The sequence below is a fragment of the Lagopus muta genome, chromosome 1 (genome assembly GCF_023343835.1).
Source record: "Lagopus muta isolate bLagMut1 chromosome 1, bLagMut1 primary, whole genome shotgun sequence".
Taxonomy (NCBI): domain Eukaryota; kingdom Metazoa; phylum Chordata; class Aves; order Galliformes; family Phasianidae; genus Lagopus; species Lagopus muta.
Genome location: NC_064433.1, coordinates 183,948,532 through 183,975,092, shown reverse-complemented (window position 1 = coordinate 183,975,092; position 26,561 = coordinate 183,948,532). Strand labels below are relative to the sequence as shown.

Sequence of the window (26,561 nt, the reverse complement as noted above, 5' to 3'; positions counted from 1 at the left end):
TTGATATTTCTGGTCAGAAGGAGAAACCTTTGACTTGACTGGGGAAACTGAAAACCTAGTTTGAGGCTGAGGCACCTGTGACAGCAGCTGAAGCAGAGAGAGGAGAGCATATCAGCCTGTAGGCTGAGTGATCACTCGGTGTCTTGTTATTCTGAGGGGACTGTCCTGCCTTCCAGTGTCCCCATCTGGTTTGATGCCAAAAGAAAAAAAAAAAGAAAATCAATCCTGATTGTGCTGGTGTAACTGTGATGTGATGTTTCAAACATGTAAACAAGGCCAGGTTTCTAGGCAGAATTACTGCTTGCCAGCATCTACTTACTGCATATTTAAGCCTGCATTGGAGAAATAGATATATGTGGGAAAAAATGGGTGAGCCTTTGGAAATGCATCAGCTCTTCAAGTCCAGAGATCTGTCTGGTTTTTTTCCAGCTGGTTGAAGAGAGTATAGTGCATCTCCTCTGCCCCTGGAGTGGTTAGTATGGGCCAACAGAATGTCAAAAGGATATTTTACATCTTTACATGCCACCTCTAACAGAACGGCCCAAGGCAATTAGAGCAATACTTTCCAAAGTGCTTGGCTTCTAAAAGTGATTCTCTGATTGCACAGACAACTGCATCACAGAACTTTCAGAGAAATGAAGCAATCTCCATCTTCAAGCTAATTAGACTTTGCTGTTTCTGTCACCACCACTGGAAGGCAGTTTCAGGAGTTTTCCAGAGGGTGAAGGTAGAAAGTAGACTGTAGGCACCTTTTTTGTTGTTTAAAATTTGATACTGAAAGTAGGTATAATTATAGGTCCCTTCTGAAATTGAGTGGCCTGCCTGTTTCCATGTATTCACACATCTCCTCATCCTTAGAGGCATATCATCTCCATCCCTAAAGATGGCTGGATATGGTTCTGAGCAGCCTCTCCAGGTGGCCCTGCTGTAGGAGGGTCTTGGACCAGGTGACTCCAGAGATTCTGTGGCTGTGTGGTTTTGGGAAGGACTGTGGTATATCAGAGAGAGAAGACAAGACAGCAGCACAGTAGTGTGGCTCAGAAGCAGCTGCACTGCCCTTTGTGCCCAGTGGTTCAGCCCTACTGCTGTTCCACAGCCAGCATGGAGAAGACTTAAAAAAGATGAACAAAGAGTCTGGCATACACTGATTTCATTTCTTGGCTCTTTTTCTTAGGACATGGGCCAAAGTTGACGTAAGGGCAGGATGCGATTTAACTCTGCCATGATGGCAGGTCTGCAAAGGCTGGGAAAGAATCCAGAGTGGGAGGATATTGGGTGGAGACAGGGTCGTAAAAGAGCTCAGAAAGATGAATCCACACACATTTAAAAAATGAAAACCTGGAGGGCTTTCTCCAGGAGTCACATCTCACCCTGTTCTTCCCCAGGTTTTTGTGCCTGCATCTTATTTAGCCAAGAAATGCATTGTCAGTGTTCAGCCTAGTGCACGCTAAAGGATGTAATGCAGAAAGTTGAAGTAGTGCATGGTGGAGAGTTGGTTCAGCTTTTTAAAGCTATTTTCATCTCCTTATGATGCTTGCATTATGCTGTATGGCTGTTATGAGGTAAGGATACATCCACCTATGACCTTGCAGAAACATTGCTGCCACTTCCTTATAAGCACTGGTTATGAAGGAGGCTGGGGTTCTTTTAAGAACTGTTATAACAGCACATATCTGGTGTTAGCTTCAGGCATCTTCCTCACACAGCTCACCAAAAAATGGATCTGATGTTGTCCCAGACATGTTCACCAACTGGTATCAAATGAACTGGGTGCCTTTACTTGAGATAAAGCAAACAGGAAAACCACTTGGGTTCATACAGCAGCCAGAGGAGGCTTGATGCCATTTAAGCAGGAGTTCAGAGGATGCTGGATTCCCCCGGGACATTGTGGATCCAGCTACAAGCTCCTTCCACAGACGAGTTGAAGCCATCCCTGCAGGAGAAGAAGCAGGCAGGTGCCAACTGGTGCCCCCTTGCCCAGGCTTTGCCTTCATGATCCTCTTGCTCTGAAGGAAAGCTGTGATGGTTTCCATCAGCAGACCCCACCCCAGCATCCCCATCCCACAGCACCACTGGCTCTGCTTCCCACTGAGTCCTTTTGCAGCCACATTTCAACATCTGGCTGTGAGATATTTGGTATTGCTCTGCTCTCCTCCTGCCTGTATTAGGCATTAGATAAATGAACAAATCACTGCAGAGTCTCATCACTATAGAGAGCAAATTGTCACAGCCTCCTTCTCTATCCAAGACAGGTCATGAACTCACTGGGCTTGTGGGAGGGAGGACAAGCTGCCATCCAGTTTGTCCTTCACACACACGTCCTTCCTGCACAGCAGCCAGCTGGCAGTGAACTGGTGGTGCTGTTAATGTGCCTGATGCTTCCAAACTGAAACTTGCATATTGAAAATGTCAGCATTTCTTTGTCTGTGAAACGTTTTCACTTTTCCTGGCTGCAGAGAAAATCTTGAAAATCTGATTTGCTCAAAAGTTAGACGTCAAATAAAGTAGATTTACTATCTCTTGAAAGGGAATAGAAAATCTTCTTGAGAGCCTGACTTATGACTTTTAGTACCCTAGAAAGGCAATATCGTCCTTTTTGGCTAACAGGGCACATTTTAAAAGCCGCTGTTGCCAAAAATACGTGTGCAGTAAGTCACTGCACGCACTGCCTTTCCCTGGGCTGATGCTCCTTTCCCTGCCCTTTGTCTGGTTTATCTGGCTGCTGAGATTAGGAGCGCTGCAGGGCAGGGAGGGACTCTGTCTGTGTATTTGCTCTGTGTCTTGCCACTTGTAAAGGAAGCAAGTAATCACCACCTTTGCTGCTTTCATGTCTACTTGCACAATAGAAATAATTAATAGTAGTAGCAGTGCTTTGCCTATCTGCGGCTCCTTTCATCTGAAGACCTTAAAGTGCTTAACAAGCATTAACTAAATTAGCTTCCAAATACCTGGAGAGGGAGTCAGATATAATGATCCCGACTTTGCAGATGAGCACACAGAGAAGTGAAGGGTAACTGAATGCTTACAGTTAGTCAGCTAAAACCAGGTCTCCTCCACTGGGGAAGGTTGCTCAGCACTTCTGAGGCTCAGGCTGTTTTCTCAAGCGCTCAAATTTGGGTTTTGATGTCTACTTTTTATTTCCAAAGCATACAGCCTGTGAACACGTGATCTACCCTAGGACCTGCAGGAGCTGGAGGAGGCTTCTTCGGCACCGTGTGATTCATGAAGATGCCCATGTGAACCACTAACCTGGCTGGGGAGAGGAGGGAGCTCCAGCTGCACCATGTCAGCATCAGCAGGAGTAGGCAGAGCTGAGGTGACTCCGAGTTATTCCCATTTTCAGAAACAGAAGTGTAGTACAGTGCAGCACTCCAGCAGCCTGGGGCAGCCACAGCTGCAAAGGCACACTTGTCTTTCACTTCACAGCCCTTCCAGAGAAGGATCTGCAAATGAACTGGCAAATTTACTCAGTCCTGTGTACATGGTGAGGGCTTACCAGGCTGCATCCTTTCCATGATGTGTACAAGCCCTTACTTGCAAGGATGACAGGAGTTCTGACTCAACACCAGGGTCTTAACCCATGTTCATCTTGCCTCCTGCATGTCTTGCCTGTACCACATCACCCCTGGCAGTGGAAAGGAGAGACTGAGTAAGAGCTAGGCAGAGTAGAAACCTTCAGAAGGAACTATGTAAGATTTAATATTAGCTTTTGATGTCAAAACAAAGGCAAATGATGTTTTGGAAGGCCACAGCAAAATCTTCAAGGTGATCGCTCCAGTGCAGTTGAGTTACTCAGAAGAATAATTTGGTTGGTGGAAGGGAAAGGATTGGTTTTTCTTTCCACATACTGTGCCTTCTCCTTTTTAATGCCAGGCCTGAAAGGTTTTCGCTCTGTGTCATGGCACTCCAGCTGTAGTGTAGGCTTCTTTAAATAGAAAGAACCAGAGTCAGTGAAGAGCAACAGGGCTGGTCTTTATTGCAAAGCCTCATAGACACAATTGAAATATTTTACAAGTGCTGGCAGTCACATGCAGATCCCATAAATCATCTCACTGTGGGCAGTCATCCAGGCCTTCACAGGGTCATGATATTTTCCCCACTTGCTATTTTCAGATGGAGGGACTGGATGGAAGGAGATGTCAGGACAGCAGGTAACTTCTGCTAGCCACACAAATCACCACACAAATCACCCCCACATTCAATCAGCAGACTCCAAAGAATGTGGAGAAAGCCTGCTGGAAATGTGGGGATCTATACTACTCTTGGGGATGGCTTTTCTGACAGAGGTGAGTCTACAGCAAGGTATAATTTGGAAGCTACTTGTGTAGACACAATGGCATCACTTCTTTCTTTTTTTCCCCCACAGTGCTCAATACTGTTCTCCATGCTATCAGCATTAAACAGTCTGGGTTAATTTCCCAGTGCTGAGGTTTCTCACCACAATTCCTATATTTATCCAGAGAGAAAATGGGGCAATGATCTCATAGGAGGAAAACAAAAGAGCCTGTTTCTAGAGTAAGTAGGTCAATGCCATGAGGTGAGATGGAAGTGAGGCCCATGTTGTCCTTGGAGTAGATGGAGGAGAGTGGGCAGGCAGCAGAGCTGCTCAGAGGAGAGACAAGACTCTTTGGTGATGGTGTACCTACAAGCTGGCAGCAAAGGTGAGTATGAAGGGGTTTCACAATGCAAACATTGTTCCTGTGAAGAGGGAAAGTCCAACAAGAACCCCATCTCCATTGTCTTCATGCAGAGTGGGGAGGCAGGAGGGCTGCTGATCCCAGTGTGGGACTGGGAGCCAGAAGACACAGCTGCAGTCCCTCACGAGTGCCTGGAAGTTACCTAACCTTCCTCTTTCCTCATTTGTTTAATAGGGTTAATAAACACACTCTGCCCCACAGTGATGACGTAAAGTTATGCTCTTTCATGTTTGTTAGGTGCTACAATGGGCATCACTATAAAAACTCATAAATAGTGTGCCTTGAAGTTCTGTCGAGGTATTAGCCTTGTTTTAACAGTGCAGATGTTACATGAGTTACCATACATAAGAAGCTTCTCTTAATTAGGATCAAAATTCCTTTTTTTTCAGTTGTTCTTTAATGGTTTTTGAGGCTGAATGTGTTTCACTTGCCCAGGCCATTTGGCAATTTATTATAATCTCTTCAAACTAGTACCTCCTTTCATGCGGTGCTAAATGTCTTTCTTCCTATTATAGCACCTGTTTACAGGTCGCTTTTTGTCCAGCATAGTAGCAGTTTTTCCAGTCTAAAATCAGCTCTGGAATCTCCCTACATTCTCAGTGTGGCAGATGTAGGATTCTTTTCAAGAACATGCTGGAAAAGAAAGTATCTGTGATCTGGTTCTGACATAGCAGGAGCTCTCTTTACATGTCACACCTTGGCTCAGGGTTTGTCTGCAAATTCTAAGTACCAAAGTAGCTGTTGTGCAAGGAGAATGTCTGCACAGAGGTGCATGCAGGATATTATTTTGCAGTAATGCTATCTGGACAACTGTCAAGAAAGCCTTTCTCACTAAAGTCACAAGCAGAACTGCAAGCAGAAATGGTGAAAGCCATAGAGATAAGATGGTTTTTCAGATTCCCAATCTATCAGTACGAACTCAAAAGATTCAACTAATTCAAATACAGCTTGTGTGACCAAACCTATGAAGTGAGCCTTACCTTCTACTTACTACTGCTGCGATTCAGAAGACAAGTAGAAAGTGCAAATGAAACTGCTTTTTGCCAGTGTGAGGTTTTTGCAGTTCACGTGTTCATGGCTGGGGAGCGGGGAAGAACAGAGGAAGGGGAAGGATGGCTTGGTTAAAAGAGTGGTGTGAAATCTGGGAGCGTGTAACTCAGTTTCCAGCTTTACTACAGGTGCTCTTTGTCCCCTTGGGATAGCTTTAGGCACCTCTCCAGGTTTGGTGGCAGTACCAGCTGAGGGCAGTCTACCTGGGCCTGTCCACCAGGAAGCAGGTGGATCAATCCCCCAACCTGGGTTGCAGCACAGACCCTAAACTTCCATAGCAGACGGACCAAGAATGAGCATTTAGGAATGAGAGCTGTATTACTCTCAGAAAGATGCAGAGGGAACTGGAGAGCTGATCTGCTTGAGCAGCAGCTCATCCTCTGCTCAGTGGAGAATACAAGCCGGCTTTTAATAGAAGGTAATTTAATTCATGTGCTCATCTCTGAATTCATGACAGCTAACATGAAGGAACTAAAGGCTAGCCAATGCAGATTAGCATATCCAAAATCTCTCTTGATTGACCTTATGTCCATCATGAGGTTAACTGAGGTATTCCAGTTAATTTATCATCATTAGGTGGCACGAGTCTAGGTTTTAGTAGATTAATTATTCAAATTGTTCCTGATGTACTTCAAAAGAAAGCTCCACTTTCTTTGGTCATGTTTCATGGCTCGTGCACAAAATGGTCCTCAAGATATTCGCCCTTCAGACCTGTAAATATTGCTCCTCATTACAAAACTTCAACACTCAGTCATGCACTAATTTTAGCCTTCAGAAAGACAGAAAGTCTCAGAGGAGCCAGTGTCCAACCCTGCTGCTGAAAAGATCCTGAACAAAGGGACAGACTTGATCCTATTACCTCACTGCCAGAGGGGAACTTCCCAGAAATATTCCTGATGCAAGGACAAAACAACCATTCTTTCATCTTTTTCTGACTCACCTCCACAGCACCTCTCCGGAATGTAAATGTGCCTGGTTTTAATGATGTGACAAGGTAATTAAGTGTTAATATGTGGATGCAAAGGGTATACAGGGTGCCAGATCTAGTAAATACTGAAGCCAAGCTAAGGCGTTTACCAGGCTTACAACACATTTCTGATATAGGATGCTGGTGTCTATACATTATTCCTGCTACACAAATAAATTTTACAGTACAAGACAAGGAAGTTAACTTTCTATTTGGATTTTGAGTGATTTTTCTGGCACTGAGCAGCCAGGACCCAATCCCAGGCATGAGAAGCAATAGGAAAACTAGGACATAACACTGTTTATATGCCTATAGTGTCATCACGTGCCAGCTCACAATTAGACACTTCCTCTTCCCCGTAAGCTCAAAGTACTTTGAACTGTGTGAGTCCACATCCATAGACTTCTGTTAAACATATAACAGAAGTCCTTAGTCACAAAAAAGCAAATAGACAGCAAGTTATATATGCTTGGATAAAATTTTCCCTGTATCTGGTCATTAAATATCTACAAAGCCATGCAAGTTGTTGATTTAAGCAACTGAACTGTATACAATCTCATTCTGAGAGCTTAACTTCTAAAGAAAGGTATGTCCTATTCAAATGTAAAACCTTGGCAGTAAACATTCACATAACAGGCACCTAGTTCTCTAAACTCAAGTGCATGAGAGAGAACACAATGGTCAGAGTTTGCCTGAGCTCAGGACAGCTACACTGAGCAAAGGAGGCTTTCACTGCAGGAGTTGCAGGGTCCTAGGCTCTGTGCAAAGACCACAGTGGGATCTACCTGCAAGTATCATCTCAGCCTTTTCCCAGCTCCATCACCAGCAGCTGGCTTCTGGTCCCACCACAGCTGCATGTTTGACAGCTGTGCCACCAGTTGGAAAGCCTCTGCCTGTACTGCAGTCATTTCTTTTCTTTTGTTTCCCAATTATGCCTTTTAGCATCCCAATACTATTAGTTGGCATCATTTGAGAACTGAGTGACCTAACAAAGCAGTGGAAAAGGATTTTTAAGTGTTGGTATTTTGAAAGAGTTGACTTGGGCTGATGTGGGATGCGAAGAGAATGGGAAACACAGCTTTTCAGCAGCAGAGCACAGAAATGAGCAAAGTCTTCAAGGTTACCAGGAAGCCAGTGGGCGCCATTTCTGAGGATCTGCATCTCTGAACAGCATCTACACTGTTATGTCACTTCTTCTCTTCTCATTGTCTATCGGTCAATTGGCTTGTCTGGGATCATAGAATCATAGAATCACAGCATGGCCTGGGTTGAAAAGGACCACAACGATCAATTAGTTCCAGCCCCCTGCTATGTGCAGGGTCACCAACCACCAGACCAGGCTGCCCAGAGCCACATCCAGCCTGGCCTTGAATGCCTCCAGGCATGGGGCATCCACAGCTTCCTTGGGCAGCCTGTTCCAGTGCGTCACCACCCTCTGAGTGAAAAACTTCTTCCTAATATCTAACCTAAACCTCCCCTGTCTCAGTTTAAAACCATTTCCCCTCAGGATAAACCATATCCCCTTGGGATAATGAGCATCAGCAGCATGTATCAAAGAGCAGCTCGCAGCTAAGGCTCTTTTGCTATTACACCTAAATTGAAATGATCATTTGCGGTTGTTTGCATCCCTACCCAAGTGCATTGGTCTGTCAGTGCTTCCCACTGAAGAGATGCAAAGCGTAACCTGAAGAAATGGAGATCTTCTTTGGTCAGATCCTCCTTGTGTCTGTGCACTGTGTCTTACTTGAGGTGAGTCCTTATGAACTGTTGTGAACTTCAGCTGCTTTTTGAGTTATTCTACATGTGGCTTCAGAGCAACTCGCACGCCAGTGACAGAGGAGCACCGGGTGCTGCTGAAGGTATGTGTAGCTGTTATTGTTGAGTGCCAGAGGGTGAACCTCATGCAACTGTCACATAAAAATGCATTTACATTGCAGAGATAGGTTATTATTGATCTAGATAAACTTGTGGCCACCAAATTCATCTGAGATGCCTCTGACATCCTTAGCAAATGGTAACCATTAATTGCAAATGAAATAAATCTGATAGCTCTGGAGTGGAAAGGGAATTTCACAACTGTCACAGCTGGAAATGAGTTCCAAGTGTAATGCTGCATTCCAGAACAGCAATATTTAATGTCTCTCTTAATGACTTCAAAGATCTTGTCACCTAAATGATTTCTTGGGAATATTACCTAAATGGTTTAGGAAATTCTATTGATTCATACTTGTATAGGCTTGCATTCGTCTTTGCCAAGATGATGGTAATATCAATATGATTCTATGATATCCTCCTAGAGGAGTCAGACTACAAAACAAGGGAATTTCTAGAGAGCTATGTGGGTGTGTTGACTTGCAAGTTTGAGATAGGGTTCATCTTTGTGCCTAAATTCTTACTGTCCAAACAAAAGGATTTTACAGAGGTGCTGATTTCCAGAAATCTTTGCAAAAATGTCCCTCATTTTGGTCACTTCAAATCTGACATCCAAACTTCGTGACATCTTAAGAAATTGGTTAGAAAACCCTAGAAATGTGAGAGGTACTGGCAAATTCCCTTTTTCTCTCTCTGATAAAGCTGATTTATAAACTAATGTTATGTCATTGAATAAACCCAATGAAGGCAGCAAGATGCTAGCTTTATAAATCTCAGACATGACAAAAGAGTTAAAAGTAATAATATTCTCTCTATATATACATAATAAAATTCTAATAATTTTTAGAAAAGAAGAAGTTGAAAGAGATGGCAAAGAGACAAAAAACAACAACAAACAACCCAAAAAAACCCTTATCCCAATATGCCATACCAATCAATCTGGAAAAGGGAGGAAAAAAACAGTCCCAGTCCCCAAAAAAAAACCAGTGCGTCTTCCAAGAAACTGACTGGCTGTAGCCTAGACAGGTAGGTGAGCAATTTATGTATTCACCAAAGGCTTGGCAAGAGTCCTGCTATGGCAGCAACCTCCTCCCTAACCCTGCTCTGCATAGCTGAGCTCTCTACCTATCCCAGTCCTAACCTGCTGGAAAGGAGGAGCTTCGCTCTGTCCATTCCTTATTTATAACTTGTCAAGAGCCAGGAGGGAGGGGTGAGCGCTCCGTGGTGCATCCTGCTGCTGCCTGCCTGCTGCCAGCCTTGCCATCACTACAAATGCCTCCCTTGTGGGGTGGTGGCTGCCTTCGTACTCTTGGGTTCTTCTGCCTGTTTGCAGTGGTGGAAACAAGAATCAGAACCTATTACCTTGGGATTGTGGAAGAGAATTGGGACTATGCACCGTCTGGGAAGAATCTGATCACGGGACAGAACCTCTTAGAGGACAAGTAAGTCACTGGGGGCTCTCGTATTATGGAGAGGTAGTGACAGTTCTAAGTGAAATAGACTAACATGCTTAACGTCACTGTGAATGTTTTAAGATGTACTTTTTCTATTTATTTTTTTTTCATTTTGTGTTCTATTACTGATGTTCTCATAGGCAGGATTTTGTCTTCAAGGCAAGAATTCTCTTTCATCATGGCTGATTAAGCCAAGTGGTAGTTTTGGTGTACTTAAATACGGCAACATTAAGTAACTGATATTTGTCAGAGAGTCATCACATAGTGGGTTACAAGATCACCAAATGGCTGAGGGACGTCCAGGTCCACCTGGCCCAACACCTGCTCCATTGGGGACAGCCAGAGCAGGGTGCCCAGGGCCATGTCCAGGTGGCTTTGGAAGATCTCCAAGGAGAAGAAAGGAAGAGATCCCACAGTCTCTCTGGAAAACACAAGAGACAATTTTAGAACAGGTTCAAAAGGGGTTAAAAATCATCTGTGTGCATTTCATGGAGAGGCAAGCATTTCTGGGACATGTTGTCCAAAGTGAAATTCCACAGTCAAGCACATATCTTGGCAATAAGATGTGGAGGAGAGTTTGGTGGGCAAACACTTTTGAGTTTGCTCTTGGTGAGATGAAAAATTTGGAGGTTTGGTACAACACTGTAAAATTCAAATGTGTATACTGGTTGCAGTGTGATACAAGAATATTATCTGCAGTGTGTGCAGGTGTGGAGATCTCCATTTAGGATATCTGTTTAAGCAAGTACTTACGTACGACTGTGAATGGACACACTGCAGTCCTGGCAACTGCCTGTGTTAAAAGTGGAGTGCATGGGTAACACTGTGATGAACTGTGCCTCAGTTCAGAGCAAAGCAGGCATCAGTTGTCATGCCACACTGCTGGGGTTGGCTGCATATCCTTACTGTGCCAGGAGAACTGGCCTAAGCATGAATTGGAGATGGCACAGGCCCTCAGTGCCTTTCTACCATGTGGCCTTCAGACATGCCTAGGAATATTTTCAGATTTAATCAGTATCTTTGGCAACACAATTTGAGATCTTTCCTCTGAGTTTAAGCTTAGGGATGGGATGGGAGCTATGAGTGAGTGAGGAGGTCCAGTGTCTATACCAGGTCTGTAGGCACATTGAAAGCACCGTATTTTATCCCATCAATTAGACATGGATGTCCTTTCTGACAGTCCCAGGCAAAGCAGAGCTTTTCTCTAGTGGCTGGCAAATTCAGAATCACTGTTATCTAGATTTCATAAAGTAAATATTTTTTCCACTGTAAGAAGGCAAGAAGGAGTTTTATTTTTCAGCAAAATCTTATACTTATTCTACTAACAACTGGAGCTCCCAGTTAGCATCCAAGTCAATATGTGTTACCCTTTAGACTGAATTCAGGTTGATACGTTTTTCCCAGCCTATTAAAATGTTCTTTGCTGAAAAAAGTTGTTCTTCAGTTGTGTTAAATGCTGGAATTTCTCACGTCCCACTCTTTTTGCCACAGGAAAATTTTCTCCCCTCCCTAAATTGAAAGATCTCTCACTGGAAAAGAAGGAGCTTTAAGTGAAGGGCAGCTATTGACAGATCCTCCCTCGTTTTGTGGAAAGTTTATTCTGTAAAATGTACTTTTAAGTCTGTCTGTGCTTTGAGATCCCTGGACACCAAGTGGCACATTTACTTTAAAGTCTGAGACATTAATATAATGCCTTTTTCATGGCACAACAGGGAGAAATGATAGCTTGCGTCTTCAGTCAGTGTTGTAATGTAATAATTAGAGAATGCAAATTCCAAAGGGTTTACCCACAGAGGAAATGTAATCTGGATTTTAAGGTGGACTCTACATCCCAAGCTTGGGGATTGCTTGTGGTTCAGTCCCTACGTGAAGCCTTCTACTGCAAAAAATGGTTCCTGTAACTAGTTTACTTTGTAAACTGTATTACATTAGGCCAGAATAAAGCTGCTGTATTCTAGATTAATGGTTGGTACAGACACGTGGAAGAAGTGAACAAATAACAGCTTTTTTGACTATTCAACTCTTTAGGGTAGCTTCTAATGTAAATTTAAAGGTGTATACTAATGGCTTAACCCTTCAGCTAATTAACTGGTTCCTATGGGTAGTAAGAAAAGCACAGTTGGATTAATGAAGTTTAAGGATCAGCTCCTGGATCGAGGCAGGGATGCATTTTGAGCCAGCCGTGTTCTGCATACAGCAGCACTCAGGCTCGCTGAGCCCAGCACTTCTCAGCTTGTGATGCATCCTTGCAGCACCCATCTGATGGGGCACTATCCCAGTTTTATTGATAGGGAAGTGCAGATGAAGACCTTGCAGACAAACTGGTTATCTCTAAAAGTGCTGGTGCACATACAAAAAGGGATGTTCCCTTTGATTCCAGCTAGCCCACAGAGATATAATCAAATCCACTTATTCTTTGCAACTTAACAAAAGTGCTGAGTTAGCAACCACATAATGGAAAATGTCACATTACCTGGATCAGATAGTGAGATTATAAAGATGATTTTCAACGCTGCCGTGCCAAAGCTGAGTTCTCCCTCCGTCTTTAGATCTTTGCAGCAATGAGGCTGCTTTACAGAAAGGAGACTCCTGTGGCTGAGGCATGGGTCTAAAAATTAGGGGAGTAGGATCTGGCACAAGGCAGTGCTGCTGGGTTCCTGCTGGTGCTGAGTGAGCCAGCAGCCGTGGAGCTGCATCAGCACCTCCCTGGGTGTGAGAGGAAAAGGCTGCCTCTCGTCAGAGCTGATTAACCCAAACGCAGCCCTGTGTTAACATCACTATTCTGCTTGGATGTTAATTTTCATGATGATCTGTGTCGCTGCAGTGCTCAATGGCCAGCCTGCTGCTTGCAAAGCTCGTGTATCTCGCTGTGCAACAGTGCTTGTGTAAAGAGAATAATGAGGCTGCTGCCTCTGCCATCTGTCTAGTCCACTTGAAGCCTTAAACTGTTCCATCAGCTCTCATAATTTGGGCTGTTATGAATGAAACTCAAGCATTACACTCTCAGTTCTTCCTTCAAACATCAAAGTGACATTTGCTAAAGCACCCAGAACTTTGGAAACTACAGCTGGATCCAAATTACAGCCACTGAATATGGGCAAGCTGAGGTGTTCAGCATCCTGTCCCACCTGATACAACTGGTGAAAGGAGCTGACATAATTAAACCATGGTGGATACAACGTGCAGAACGCAAGGTGCTATCTGTTTTGCCAGACATGCTGCAGATCCCTGTGAGATGTTGTGAGTTAGGATATGGATATCACTGCAGAGGGAAGTCAAGTTCAGATATTGCCTGCTCCCCTTAATAGCCATAAAGGCCATGGCCTTTCAAAAGAAAAATGCAACGGGATGATGTGGTTTGACTTACATTAGTCTTTCCCTTCGTACTATGGCTCAGCCCTCAGGATCAAAGTTTGGTTGATAACCTCTCTTAAATTAATTTGGTGCTAGTTTATATGATAGGCACTTAAATCTTGTTCTGCTGGTGATAGAGGTCATTAAGTTTTGCCTGATGTAACCCCTCATCCCTTCTCCTTAGGCCACCAAACCTGCATTTATCTGGGCTAAGTCATGCATCCACCAGCACTAACGGGTATTTTTTGTTACCACAACGTCAAACACAGTTTGTGCAACTTGCCTGTGAGGAGATCCCACCCAGAGGATGACAGTAAAACTGCCGTCACAGGTGCTAAACTCATGGCTGAGTCATTATGTGGCCAAATGACCCAATTGCATCAGCAGAAAAAATCTATGTGCAAAGAGTCAACATTCAAAGGGTATTAAAGATGAAATCCTGGCTCTAGTGAAGTCTAGGGGGAGTTTCATCACTGAATTCAGTGGAAGAAAGAGATCATCGTAAGAGAAACCATTGTAGCCACAGTTAACCAGTGACGCTTCAGAGCTTCATTGAAGGTTTTGGGGTTTTACTGACCTCTCTAGCTGCAATTGTGGGTTAGATAAGGTCTCAGATGTCCCTTGATCACAAGGTTTCTCTGTTGTTTGAGGACACAAAAATCATCCTGCTTTTTGATGCTGTGTGATCAGGGCACCGTCAACAAATGGGAGCAGGTACCACTGAACCCTCTACCAGCCATCCCTCTGGCACAGATCTTGAACTTGCCTGGCAGAGGGTTGTGCTGAACAGAAAGCACAATCCAGAGGTTAACATGACAGGGGCAGTTTGGAACCCTGGGCACTCTCCTTGCATACTCCATTCCTCGGAAAGCTGGGGGATTTCAGAGAAAAGATCTCTTATAAACCCAGTGGTAGAGTATGTGAAGACAGCAGAGAAAAAAAGTTTCAACAATGGATTTTAGGGAAAAAGTTTGTATTGCCAATGCAAAATCTATGGGACTTCAGTGGAATAATAGCTGGAAAAGAAAGTTCGTGTTTACCCACAGTCAAACCTAGGAGCATGCATCAGCTATTGGGCATGTTAACAGCAGCAGAAAACTCAAGGCTCTGTATCTGGCAGCTGTTTGAAGTGTTTTCAGTGGGGATTAAAGTGACAAACCAACTCAGCAGGCTTCAGAACTGTGAGGAATCTGACTCCATGTACTGTTCTATTTGTTCTACTGTGCATAGTGTGCAGCTCTCTTACTGTACAGAAGCACCTTACTTCTAAAGATCAAAGGTATCATAAGTAAGGTAAAATGCATTTTTTGTGTGATAAAACAAATAGGTGTAGAGTCTACACTTAACTCATAGTCTTCGCCTGAGATGGCAGATTATCTGTATGTCTCATCTTGAATTCATTGAAGTTGAGTCTACACGACACTCTTGTTTGGAAGAGATTCAATACTCATCACTACAGAGGAATGGTTTACTATAATTACAATAATATTAATTTAAAGGAATGAGAGTTCATTGGCTATTAATAACTCCCTGTCCCTCTCACGTGCACTGCCCTCTTTTCTTGGAGGTTAAGAATGGCTGGGAATGGTCAACTGGCAAAATGAAATCAGGTGCAGAAACAAAAGAAGGACTTCCACACAGGACATTCAGGAGGTTCAGGCACTGATATCATGAAGCCATGAGGAAGATGAAATGATTTCTAGTGAACAGGAGATCATGAAGAAACAGGGAGGTTTGTCTGCTTGAAGCACAGGACAAATGAGAAATAGGAGACATTTGGCATGTGGGACAAGTAGAACAGACACATCGTAATCACTTGAAGTAAAAAGCGAAAGCAATTTTGGAGATTTGGATCTGTTTACCTGTTACAGCATTTGGAGAAGTTGCTGCCACAATAATAAGTTGGAAAGACAGTGAGTGGGAAAGAAAGAAACCGGAGATACAGCTAAAGGGGTCGTTTAAGTAGGTGGCTGAAATGGGACACTGTTTTCCCAGGAAGCATACTCCGTCAGGAGATGGGAATGAACTTTGAGAATGCTGTTGTCAAAGATGCAAGATGAAGTCCCATAGCAGTGAAAATCTCTCTAAGATACTCTGCAAATGGGAAGGAATCAAGGTGTGCCAACAACAACAGCAGAGACATTGTGAAAAACTGAGATGAAAGAAAGAAGAAGGACAGGAGTGAAATTCTGTGTCCTACAGAAAGAGCAGCAGAAGACGTTGGGAACAAGCCAGTGCCAGCACCCTCTGACCCATCCTCTGTCTGCTCTGTGGCACTGTGTAGAGCTATCAGCCCCACAGTGTGCTCACATGATGGTGACCAATTGGTCCAGACAAATGGGGGTGAAAAGGAGAAGTCACTCACACCCATGCATCTTTTCTATGAGCTTCTCATGGCTGATAGCATTAGTTTCAGCGTAGTCAGTCTTTCTGAAAAGGATCTTTAAACATTGTATTGTGCAGCACAGCAACACATATAAAGATACACAGAGCTACCAGCTGCTTGAAAAGATAAGGTGGGCACTGCGGAAATCCTCTGGGAGGAAATGGGGAAGTCCAGACACTTAGAGTGGAACTTACAGCAGCCATTGTGCTCTCTCTCAGGTTGTTGAGGGTGGCAAGAAGGACATGTTGAAAATACATGCATGTATCTGTGTAAGCAGAAGAAGTGGACTCTACCCTTTCCTGGAGTGTAGAAGGAGTGAGGCTGAAGTGTCTTCACTCCAAGAAATGTCCAGGGCATCATCACGGCATTTTGAGCAGTAAACTCTTCTGCCCTTTGGAAAGTGTTGGTCTGGAAGGAAAGGAGTTATGGATGAGCCTGAATCTGGAACCAATAGCTTAGGCATTACTGGGATGTGGGAATTTGTCTCCCAGAACTGATTTGACGTTTACTCTTGGAAAATGTTTAACTAAAACCCACTGTTAAACAGAGTCAGGTCGTTGCTTCATCTGTGCTGTGATCCCTTTCTGGCTCCATGACTGTTTTATCCCTTGATGTTCAGCACAGAAGAGCATCACCTGCCTTGTGACTGGCTGGTACCTGTTACATGGACAGTGGGCTTGGCAGCTCTGAAAGGATGGAGGATTTGAATGGATGCCCTTTCAGAAAGCTGGCATTAAAAGGACTTTTTATTTTCCCCCCATCTCCTAGATACCTTTAAATGGCACAGATCCGATCAATAGAAATGCTGTCTAAGAAGTCCTGTAGCACAGCTTTAGGCAACAAGGAAGTTTCTGGCACCTGAGCCCACAGGTTTTTCTGGGGTGATTTCCTTGGACCTTAAATTTCTAAATGGGTTTTGGAATCTTTGTTCTATGCATTCACAGGAGTGAGACTCACGTCAAGCGTGGCCATGCCTGTTCAAAAGCATACAGCTTCTCTGGAACAGAGTTTTTCTGCAGAGCAGGCAATGTATCCCAGGGGTCTGTAGTTATGCATGCAATGTTGTCTGGCCAGAGAACCAGAGCCATAAGTGCTATTTATAATTCAAATTAGGGCCTAGCCGCAGGAATACATTGCCATGAGGTAAGAAAGCATGGATGTTTACATTGTACTACTACTACTACCACCTACTATTCTGAAGTAGCACCTCTTCCCCCAGGCAGGGAAGGTATCTTCTCAGTGAGCACAAGGTTACGTGCCAGTCTTGCTATGCACACAGTTACTGCAGAGCTGCTGATTTGCTAAAAATCCAGACTTATTAGCAACTCATTCCTTAACTAATATCTACCATAACTTATTTAGGGATGGATCAGACCGAGAAGCTTCTGTCTCTTCTTCTTTGTCCTAAGCAACTACTTCTGACAAAGCAGTGTTGTGGCAATGCTTTCATTTATACCAAAATAGCTCTTGATGAGTCTGTGTTATAAACAAATGTAAAAGTATTCTTTTTGGAGACCTTGAAATATGAATTGCTTCATGGATTTGGTTTAGATAGTGGCCACAAAGGTGTAATAGCCATGTTTGTGTGGCAAAGAGGTGTCCTCCAGACACTGTGCAAGATATTTAGACATGGAGAGTGTGCACTGTACTTGTTAGATGCATTCTAGAGAGAAGTAAAGAAGATTAAATATCATAACAGATAGTCTAAAATTGGTTGCCAGTTATAGTTAGACGAGCAAAACCAATTTCTGGTTGCGTAAGAAGTACTGACTGGGTGCATGTCCTGCTTTAGCTGGAATATTATTTGTGTATTATGTGAAGTTCTTGTTTCTGACTTCAAGAGAGAAAGAGAAATATTGGAAAGCTTTCAGAAAAGAGGGTCAGGGCAAACTTGTGGCATAAAGAATGTCAGCGCATTTGTTTTGTCCAGAGGAAAGGTAGGAGGCAATTTAATCAATTAATTAAAACTTGTGCAAGTGCCTGCATAAGAAAGAAATTCCTGATGGTGTGTGGCCTCTTTGATGTGAGGAAGGGCACGATGGGAACCAGTGGGAACGTGGAGCTAGATGATTTTAGACTGCAAATGCATTTCAGGAATTAAAGGGAGTAGGAATTTAACAGCAAACCACTGACCACAAGATGTGCTGTGCATCACATGAAGTTGCTATAAGATATAGGTTCTGGAACGTAGAAATTATCAATTTCATACAAAAATACGCTACTCTTCTGGGTTGCCAAACTTATCATTTACAACCACTCTTACTGGCTTTAGAGAAACCTTTAAAGAATTTGGTTTTCTTCTCCTTTTGAATTGTCAAGCATTTAGATGTGAGTTTTCACCCTCTCAAAAGAGGGAGAAGGTGCTAAAACTCCACAGAAAGGCCCGAGTTCCTGGTTCTCAAGTAAGGAGTTGTAGCACTTGCATAAAAGACCAGACCTGTAGATGTCTGTTACTGAGCAGAAAGGGGAATGGGTGCCAATAGTGTTGTCCAGATTGACTCCTCACACGTCAGTCTGTGTGGTATGCCTCAGTGGACCATTCAACAGCACTGTAAACATCAGTTGATCAACTCTCCAATGAGTTTTTGTCTGAATTATTTTCCCTTCTCAACATTAGGTTTGCAAGTGTGTATGCAACAAGAGGAGCCAACCGGATAGGGCGTGTGTACAAAAAGGCTATTTTTAGGCAATACACAGATGACACATATTCCCAGGAAATCCCCAAGGCAGCCTGGCTGGGGTTCCTTGGGCCAGTCCTGAAGGCAGAAGAAGAGGATGTCTTCATCATCCATTTGAAAAACTTTGCTTCCCGTCCATACTCAGTGCATCCACATGGGGTCTTCTACGACAAGGAATCTGAAGGTAAAATCTGGTTTGTCCCTTTCTCTCTTCTTCTCCATTTCCCCTGGAGTAGTGAATGTCAGGGCTAGAAGTTTGTCCAAGTACTTATTGTTCTGGCCATTGACATCAGAGAACTTTAGATCATCCCCTCATAAACTCATTGGTAGTTGCAACTGATGACTAAAACCAGGAACATACTAATTTCTTAAAACTTTTGGCCACAAACCTTTGATGCCCAGGATAAATCCAGCACTGAAACAGGTTAGGTGGGTCTTTTTTCCTGAATTATTTTCCCAAATTATTAGTCACTGAAGTATTTTCCCTCCTTCTTTCTTCTTCTGGCCTGTTTCATTTGATAGAGCTCTTGTAAGTAAATGTTTTTACTCTTTGTAGGTTTGTAACATGCATGATTTCATTTTCAGAATCCAAAACTTATATACGTGTGAGTGGTGGAGGTGGTGGAGTCACCATCTCTGGAGATTTCCAAGAAAAAAGATCACTGAGTGACAACTTCTAGAGCTGTCACAGGCTGGGCTGATGGCTGGACTGGATGATCTTAGTAGTCTTTCCAACCTTAACAATTCCATGATTTGTCCATACTTATTGTTCTCATCAGTATTCTGTGAGAAGATATATAGTCTTAACAAACAAAATGTGTATATGTTTGATAAGAGTAAAGACAAAAGCTAAAGTGTCTTGAATGAATTGTAAAGCTTCATCTAGTGACAAGTAATTGATTTTAACTGTGTTGTTTTAACTGTAAAAAAGCCAAAACTGTCAACATGTTTTGGCTTTTTTACCAGAACATCTGAAAATTTTCACAATTTTTTAGTGATTCTTAATTTGTGAGTGCAGTTCTTGTCTTTGAAAGCTGTGACAAAATAGAAGAAATCACACGTTCATTTAAGGAGAACAGCTAAGGTGAGGCTAAGAACTTCCTTTCTCTCTTTCTTTTTGAATTTATTAGGAGCGCTTTACCCTGATGGAACTGGTGGTAAAAGCAAAGAGGATGATTTTGTTGTTCCTGGTGGAAATTACACCTACACATGGCCAGTAAGGAAAAGTTATTCCCCAACTTTGGCAGACTCAAACTGCTTGACTTGGATTTACCATTCTCACATTGACACCCCAAGAGATATTGCATCTGGTTTAATTGGGCCACTGCTGGTTTGTAAAAAAGGTACTGAGCTAGAAGCACTGATAAAGCGAGCCCCTGTGCCAAGCTTGGCATCTTAACAGTCATTTTTGCTTACAGGTATAAACATGATGGTCTAGAATCTATCCCTACATAGCCCATAAAAAGGGGCAAGGAATAGCTGGGCCATTCCAGGAGCATCCCAGGGTAGGTATGGCTCTGGGACAATCCCCTTCTGCTCCCCTTCAGTTTCACAAGAGATTTCCCTCAGCTGGTAAAGGTACTACAGCATGCTCTGTGGCCAGCTGGTCACTACTGACACCAGAAATAAATGTGCCCTAACTGGGATCATTTCAGGATAATCAACAGACTCCTGGCCCAGGAAGTGAAATTAGAGTTGGGTGGGTGACTTCTACATTGGCGTTTACATACTTGTCATTTTTTTTTTCTTATGGAGTTTTGCATATTGGTTTTATATCACAGCCACATGGGAATGTGCCCTAAACAGCTGAGGGGACATCCTGTCCCTTGTACTTTATTGCAATAGCCATGTACTAACTCTATCTGTCAGGTGAGCAATCGCCCCTTCTCAATTTGGGACACGTGTAAATTTTCCACCTTTCCAGTATCTCCTGTAGTACAAAACCAGCTCTAATTTTACAAAAGTACAGAACATATACCTGAAACAATGGTTATATGTCCAAGAAAAGGCTTAAATGTGGAGAGGGCCTGATTTCCCAATAATTGACAATAAAATGTCTCAGACTTTTTTTATCCTGGGGAACATACAGCACTTCCTAAGTAGGTGAAACTGATCCAAAGACTGTAGGATAATACATGAAGCTAGGAGATAACATGCTCAAAACAGTCCCAGCCTGAAAACCTGGCTTATCTGCATGTTCAGTCTCGACTTTGTCAAGGTGGTTATCTACATAATGCCAATTGCCTCAGTCCTCCTCCCTCTGATGGTGATGGGTGGATTGAGAGGCTCTGGGGTCCCATCCCAGGCAACACTAGGGAAGCAGAAAGTTTTCAGGTTTTCAGAGACAGACAGGACAAGTAGATGAAATACAAAGCTGTCAATGGTTAATAATAAGCTATTCAGTGTTGCCACTCCTGTGGTCCTCAGATAGCGATTCTCAGCTTAGCCTGGATAGATTGTACTCATCCCATCTTAAACCTATTAAAATATAAATATCTAATCCTAGTTAACTGTCTAGCTTTCCTTGCTAATCCATGGAGAGTAAGCCACATATACTTAGCTGTTCTGAGGGCATACCTCACAAGCTGCTTCAATGCAACAGGAATGCAGGCCATCACTTACCTCTCTGATTTCTGACCAGCTGGGTTAGGCTTCTGATCTGCCTTACTGCATTGGCACATGGATGGTAATACTAAGGGGCAGGGTTGGAAGCAGTGGGACAAAGATTAGGAAATGGGGACCACAGCTTTTGGCAGCTACTTGTGCTTGTGTCAAACTCATTAAATAGCAGCTCAGTATGACTTAGATGAGATAAGCTACCTACTGGATGCACCCATCTACTCAAATGTTTGGGAGGTGGAACTAAGCTGTCTTGAAGGGGTAAAGTCAGGTAAGATTCAACCTGACCATGGGCAGACTGCTGTATTTCCTTGAATGCTCCAAAGCTACTGTCATTTTAAAATTCAGTCCCCTCCAAGGCTTTTTTTAGCACTTTCCTTTTCGTTTGCGATTTAGGAACTGCAGATGAGACCTCAATAGAAAGGACTGGTGCTGCTAATGCTTTTGCCCTGATGTTTAGCATTATAGATGAAAATGTCAGCTGGTACCTCGATGAGAATATAAATACCTTCTGCTTAGAACCAGCCACAGTTAACAAAGAGGATGAAGGTTTCCAGACCAGCAACCGAATGCATGGTGAGCAGGACTCTTGAGCAAATGGTGACTTACAGCAGTAATCAGGCTCTTCATATCACTTTCTGTCTCTTATGATGCCTCTTCCTTATCTGTGTCAGTACAAAACAGATTGAGATGTTGAACTACTGTGTTGATAAAAGCCTTTCCCTAAACATAACACAACACAATGCTTTGCAGTAAGGAGATTTGGCTTTCGTATCCAGCTCTGCCACTTGTTTAGCATGTTACCTTGGGCAACAGATGTAAAATTTTTGGTGACCACTTAATGAGCTGTGAAAAGAGAAAAGAAGGCTGAAGAGTACTTTGAGATGCATATATTGGAAGAGTCCAACAATTCTAGCTCTCAAAAGACCTGAAGACTGGTGGGCTAGCTGGTACTGCTATTTCTGCCCTTCAGAGTTCAGTAAGAGTACTTACTTTGTGCTATTTGGAAATTTGGGCTAAGAAGCTAAATCAGTCATTCCATGGAACCTAGGAGCTAAATTATTTTGCAGAATGTGAATCGCATTCTTCTAATGTCCTGATACGTTGTCAGATGTGGAAGCTCAAGAAGGCAAAGCTGACTAAACTGATTTGACTGATAAGATGATTTTTTTAATTTATGTTGCCTGAGCCAGATGTACAACAGTGTACTTGTGACTCAGAATTAAAGAGAATATATTCCAGACATCTTAAGTGCCAGCAGAAAAAATTAACTTCATTATCAGGCCTTCTTGCTGCTGACTGGGCCTTTGTAATATCTTGATATGGCCCAGGAAGTTTTTTGTAGACCCAACCAGAGAATATAGGCAGATTGATCATCCAGAGCTGTATGCTGGCTGTTCAAAAATGCATCCTTCATCTGGGAGCCTGTGAATATTTTATTCAGCTAGGAAATCACAGAATCACAGAACGGCCAGGGTTGGAAGGGACCTCAAGGATCATGATCTGCAACCCCCCTGCTGCATGCAGGGCCACCAACCTCCCCATTTAATACTGGCTGCCCAGGGCCCCATCCAACCTGGCCTTGAACACCTCCAGGGATGGAGCATCCACAACCTCTCTGGGCAGCTGTTCCAGCACCTCACCACTCGCTCTGTAAAGAATTTCCCCTGACATCCAGAAATGAGTGTGGGCATCTGTAGTTTCTTTTCTGGGTCAGGAAAGAATTGTCTTCAGAAATGAAGTCAGATGCATTTGGCACTTCTCTTTTCCCTCTCTTAAAATCTTCTACTTTTGTTTTTAGCAATTAATGGTTATATTTATGGAAATCTCCCTGGCTTGGAGATGTGTGCTGACACTCCCATGTCCTGGCACTTGTTTGGCATGGGAAGTGAAATAGATATCCACGCTGCGTATTTCTATGGCCACACGTTCACTAACAGAGACCAGAGGGCAGATGTCATCGGTCTGTTTGCAGCAACGTTCATCACAGCAGAGATGACTCCTGGGAGCCCTGGGAGGTGGCTGATAACGTGCCAAGTTAACGAGCATTTACGAGGTATGGTGTAGCTGATATCCCTGATCTTTTCAGGTACAGAAATTTCAGCCTCTGTTGCTCTAGAAAAAGAAAGCAGAGATGTTTCCATTGGAAGTGAGATTTGACATTTCTGACTAACTGACACTTTCAGAAGTGCTTCACCACAAATATAGCATGAGTTCAGTTTCCAGGGTAAATTATGTATGTTGGGCCAAAGTTGTATATATGGATTGGTAAAAAACCTCTACATGAAGTAATTTGATGATGATGATGATATATTTGTATGGTGCAAGAGCCTGAAAGCATAAAGTAGGGTGGCAGCAGGAGGCAATGTGTAATTACGATATCAGAGACAGTCATGAGTTGTGGTCATTTCTACTCTTAAGAACTTGCACATTGCATTTAGTGGGATTTGTATTATGCAAAGAGATGTGACTTTGGCGAACAACAAACATCTTCAGTGCTGTAATGAACCAGCTTATTCAATGGGAGTCCAGATGAGGTGATACCACATTGCACATTTCAGCAGGCACTGCAGTCCCCAAAATCCCTTTGCATCCTTACCCAGATTGGGGAATTGAGTAAATAAACCCACAAAAGTGTCATGGATTTCAGCAGTTTTCAGCAGTGGGATGACGTACTGCTTGCATGAGAAGCTTGTAGAAGGAGGAAGTGTCTAGAAATAGAAATTTACACAAATGATCCTAGTCATGTTTTCCAGCCCATGTAGCTCCTGCCTAGAGGGTTCTGAATGTGCATTTGTATCCATGAGATTACTGATCACACAGCTGGCCAAGGACTGTCTCCAGATTCTTTTTCCTCCCAGGTGGCATGGAGGCACTGTATGATGTACAGGTCTGCCAAAAAAACCCGTCTCGACCTTCACCACTCAGTCACACAAGAAGATACTATATTGCTGCTGAAGAAGTGCTCTGGAATTATGGACCTGACGGTTACGATAAATTCACTGGGCAGGGCTTAAATGCCACTGGCAGGTAAGCTTTCTCATCTTCTCCTGCCGTGCTTTTATTTCAAGAGTTGGATGACATCCCACTGTGATTCACCAGGGCTAGGGCCTGCACTGTTATTAATTTTAATTGGATAGGGCAGGGAGGATTTAAACATCCTTGTTGAGAAATTGGATCTGTAACTGCGATGCTTAGTAGTTGCCTTCTGGAAGCACTTATCTCTCTCCACAATTATGTCTGTGGAGAAAGTGAGCCCTGGTGATGTAAGCAAGCCCTTATGCTGAGATTCCTCAGGCAGCTTTCACATTTGAAATGAGTGTATCACAGAGTGCCATAATGGCAGATTACCCCCTCAGGATTGCTGATGGAGATGAATTGTATTGCAGCCCAGGAAAACCAAAGATTAGAAACCCTCTGAGAACAAGCAGTGGCACATGTCTTGCCCCAAGGTAGTTAGAGGTAAGTTGACATGGCACTTGTCCTAAGTTGAACACTCTAAAGTCTAATGCACAGTGAATGCCCATTTGTTAACTAATATATAGCTGTAATTCAGGTCAGTAATGTCTCCCTCTAGAGAGCTGTATGAGAAAAAGTGTATGCAAACTAATGACTTGGGAGATCATTTCTCCCGTGGCTGGGGTGATATCTTCATTCCGAATTAAGGTTTCTGCCTGAACGTCCAGTTAATTAACCCGTTCAATTTGTTAATTCCACAGTGAATCTGCAATATATTTTACACAAGGGATTGACAGAATAGGAGGGCTATACTGGAAGGTTCGCTATGTGGAATATACCGACGCAACGTTCAGTAAAAGGAAGATTCAGCCAGAGAACATGAAACACCTGGGAATACTTGGTACAGTTAATATTTTCCCATCCTGCAATTCCATTGGATTTGAAAGCAGAAATCCCCTTGGTTCCAGAGGGGAAATTAATGGATTCAGTTGCCAGCTAGCTTCGTCTTGTTTAGATGGAAATACATCTATTGGCAGGTCTTCTAATACCTTCCCTTGCCTTCTCTCTTTAAGGTCCTGTTATAAAAGCTGAAGTGGGAGATACAGTGCTAGTTACTTTTGCCAACAAAGCCAGAAGGAGCTATAGCATTATGGCCCATGGTGTAAGCTTCAGCAAACTGTCAGAAGGTGCACCCTACTTAGATGGTAAGTTTTTACTGCAGCGTGGCATTGTCACATTCAAAATGCATAGATCTACAGATCTTCTGTTGCTCTGTAGCTTTGCCCTTTTTGTGGATAGTAAGGCATAGAAGGGATGATTTGGTTACTTTATGTCTTCCCTAAATGCCACGAGGAACCCCCTAGTCTGCCTCTGTACTGATTCTTTCCCTTGGACATGTGCCCAGCAAGGTGGCTGAAATTAGCTGAGGTCCATCCGTTAATGCTGAGTACAAGCCAGAAGCCCAATCCAATTCACATTATTTCTTATCTAACAGTATACATCCCCAGCTAGTGGCTGAACTCTGGGCATGTTCCAAAATACTGTTGCATGGGATCTGGCATGATGATGCCATGATGATCTTGCTGAGTTTTTGCATATAGCTATCCACAGGTCTCAACTGCTTCACATCTGATCTTCTAACCCAGGTCAGGTATATTACTTCCTTCGTTCCCAGGACAGTCAACATCCAGGCATCTTTTATCTGATTGACCCAGAATGTGAAGCAGTAATGATCCTCTGATCATTACTGATCCTCTTAAATACATAAATACTGGAGCAGAACATTTATCAAGGGCTTCCTCTCATTTTGTGCAAAGATAGGATCTTTATAATCAAAATTTAACCATTAAATGTACTGTGTCATGTCTAATTGGTAGGAGACTCCTGCACTCAGAGGCAAGAAACAGCCCTTCAGAAGGTGCAAAGGTTCATTTACTTTGAACACTTATTTCAGGAGACAGTAGGTCACCTCTGGAGATGTCTCAGTCTCTGCTGACTACAAAAGGAGACTAGATTAGGGTCAGAACACAAATCCAAGATTTAGAGAGCTTGTGTTAGATGAGTTGAATCCCAACCATAGCACGTATAGAGATAATACCATGGAAATGTGTTTGCTGCATTTGCAGCATTGAAGAGAAAGTTAGTTTTCTTGTTGTCTAAATTGTTTTGCTTCCACCACAACACATCCAAAAGAAACTCCCACGATATAATCCTTCCTTGGAGAACTGTGCCAGGAGAATTAGGTCAACGCACGAAGTCATAAAATCACACAAAGGGCTTGAATCTAATTCTTTTGTCTCCAGTTGTTGACTGTGCAACACAGCCCACTTTCTAGCAGGCTCTGCTGTATCCTAAAATATCTAGGTTGATTTCAGCCTTGATTTTCAGCCTTGTATTCTAATGCCATCCACACCAGATATAGTTCCCTAATGGAAAGGCAGCTTTTTCTCTCTCCTTGTAGTTCCATTGTGCTTCTGTTTAAACCCTGTGTTAACAGTGTCCCTTCACATTGCACCCTTTGGTGTG

At 43.1% G+C, this 26,561-nt stretch overlaps 1 protein-coding gene across 1 annotated transcript in view; it reads left to right on the top strand.

The window, feature by feature from the left end:
* Nucleotides 1-9,837: 9,837 nt before the first annotated feature.
* The window catches only part of HEPHL1 (hephaestin like 1), a 30,631-nt gene continuing 13,907 nt past the window's right edge, over nt 9,838-26,561 (top strand). The window contains exons 1-8 of the mRNA XM_048951138.1: nt 9,838-10,028; nt 18,398-18,642; nt 19,589-19,801; nt 21,474-21,653; nt 22,879-23,133; nt 23,939-24,107; nt 24,797-24,936; nt 25,109-25,240. Of these exons, the coding sequence (XP_048807095.1) occupies nt 9,859-10,028; nt 18,398-18,642; nt 19,589-19,801; nt 21,474-21,653; nt 22,879-23,133; nt 23,939-24,107; nt 24,797-24,936; nt 25,109-25,240 (1,504 nt within the window). The 5' untranslated portion in view covers nt 9,838-9,858. The remainder of the gene's footprint in view (nt 10,029-18,397; nt 18,643-19,588; nt 19,802-21,473; nt 21,654-22,878; nt 23,134-23,938; nt 24,108-24,796; nt 24,937-25,108; nt 25,241-26,561) is intronic.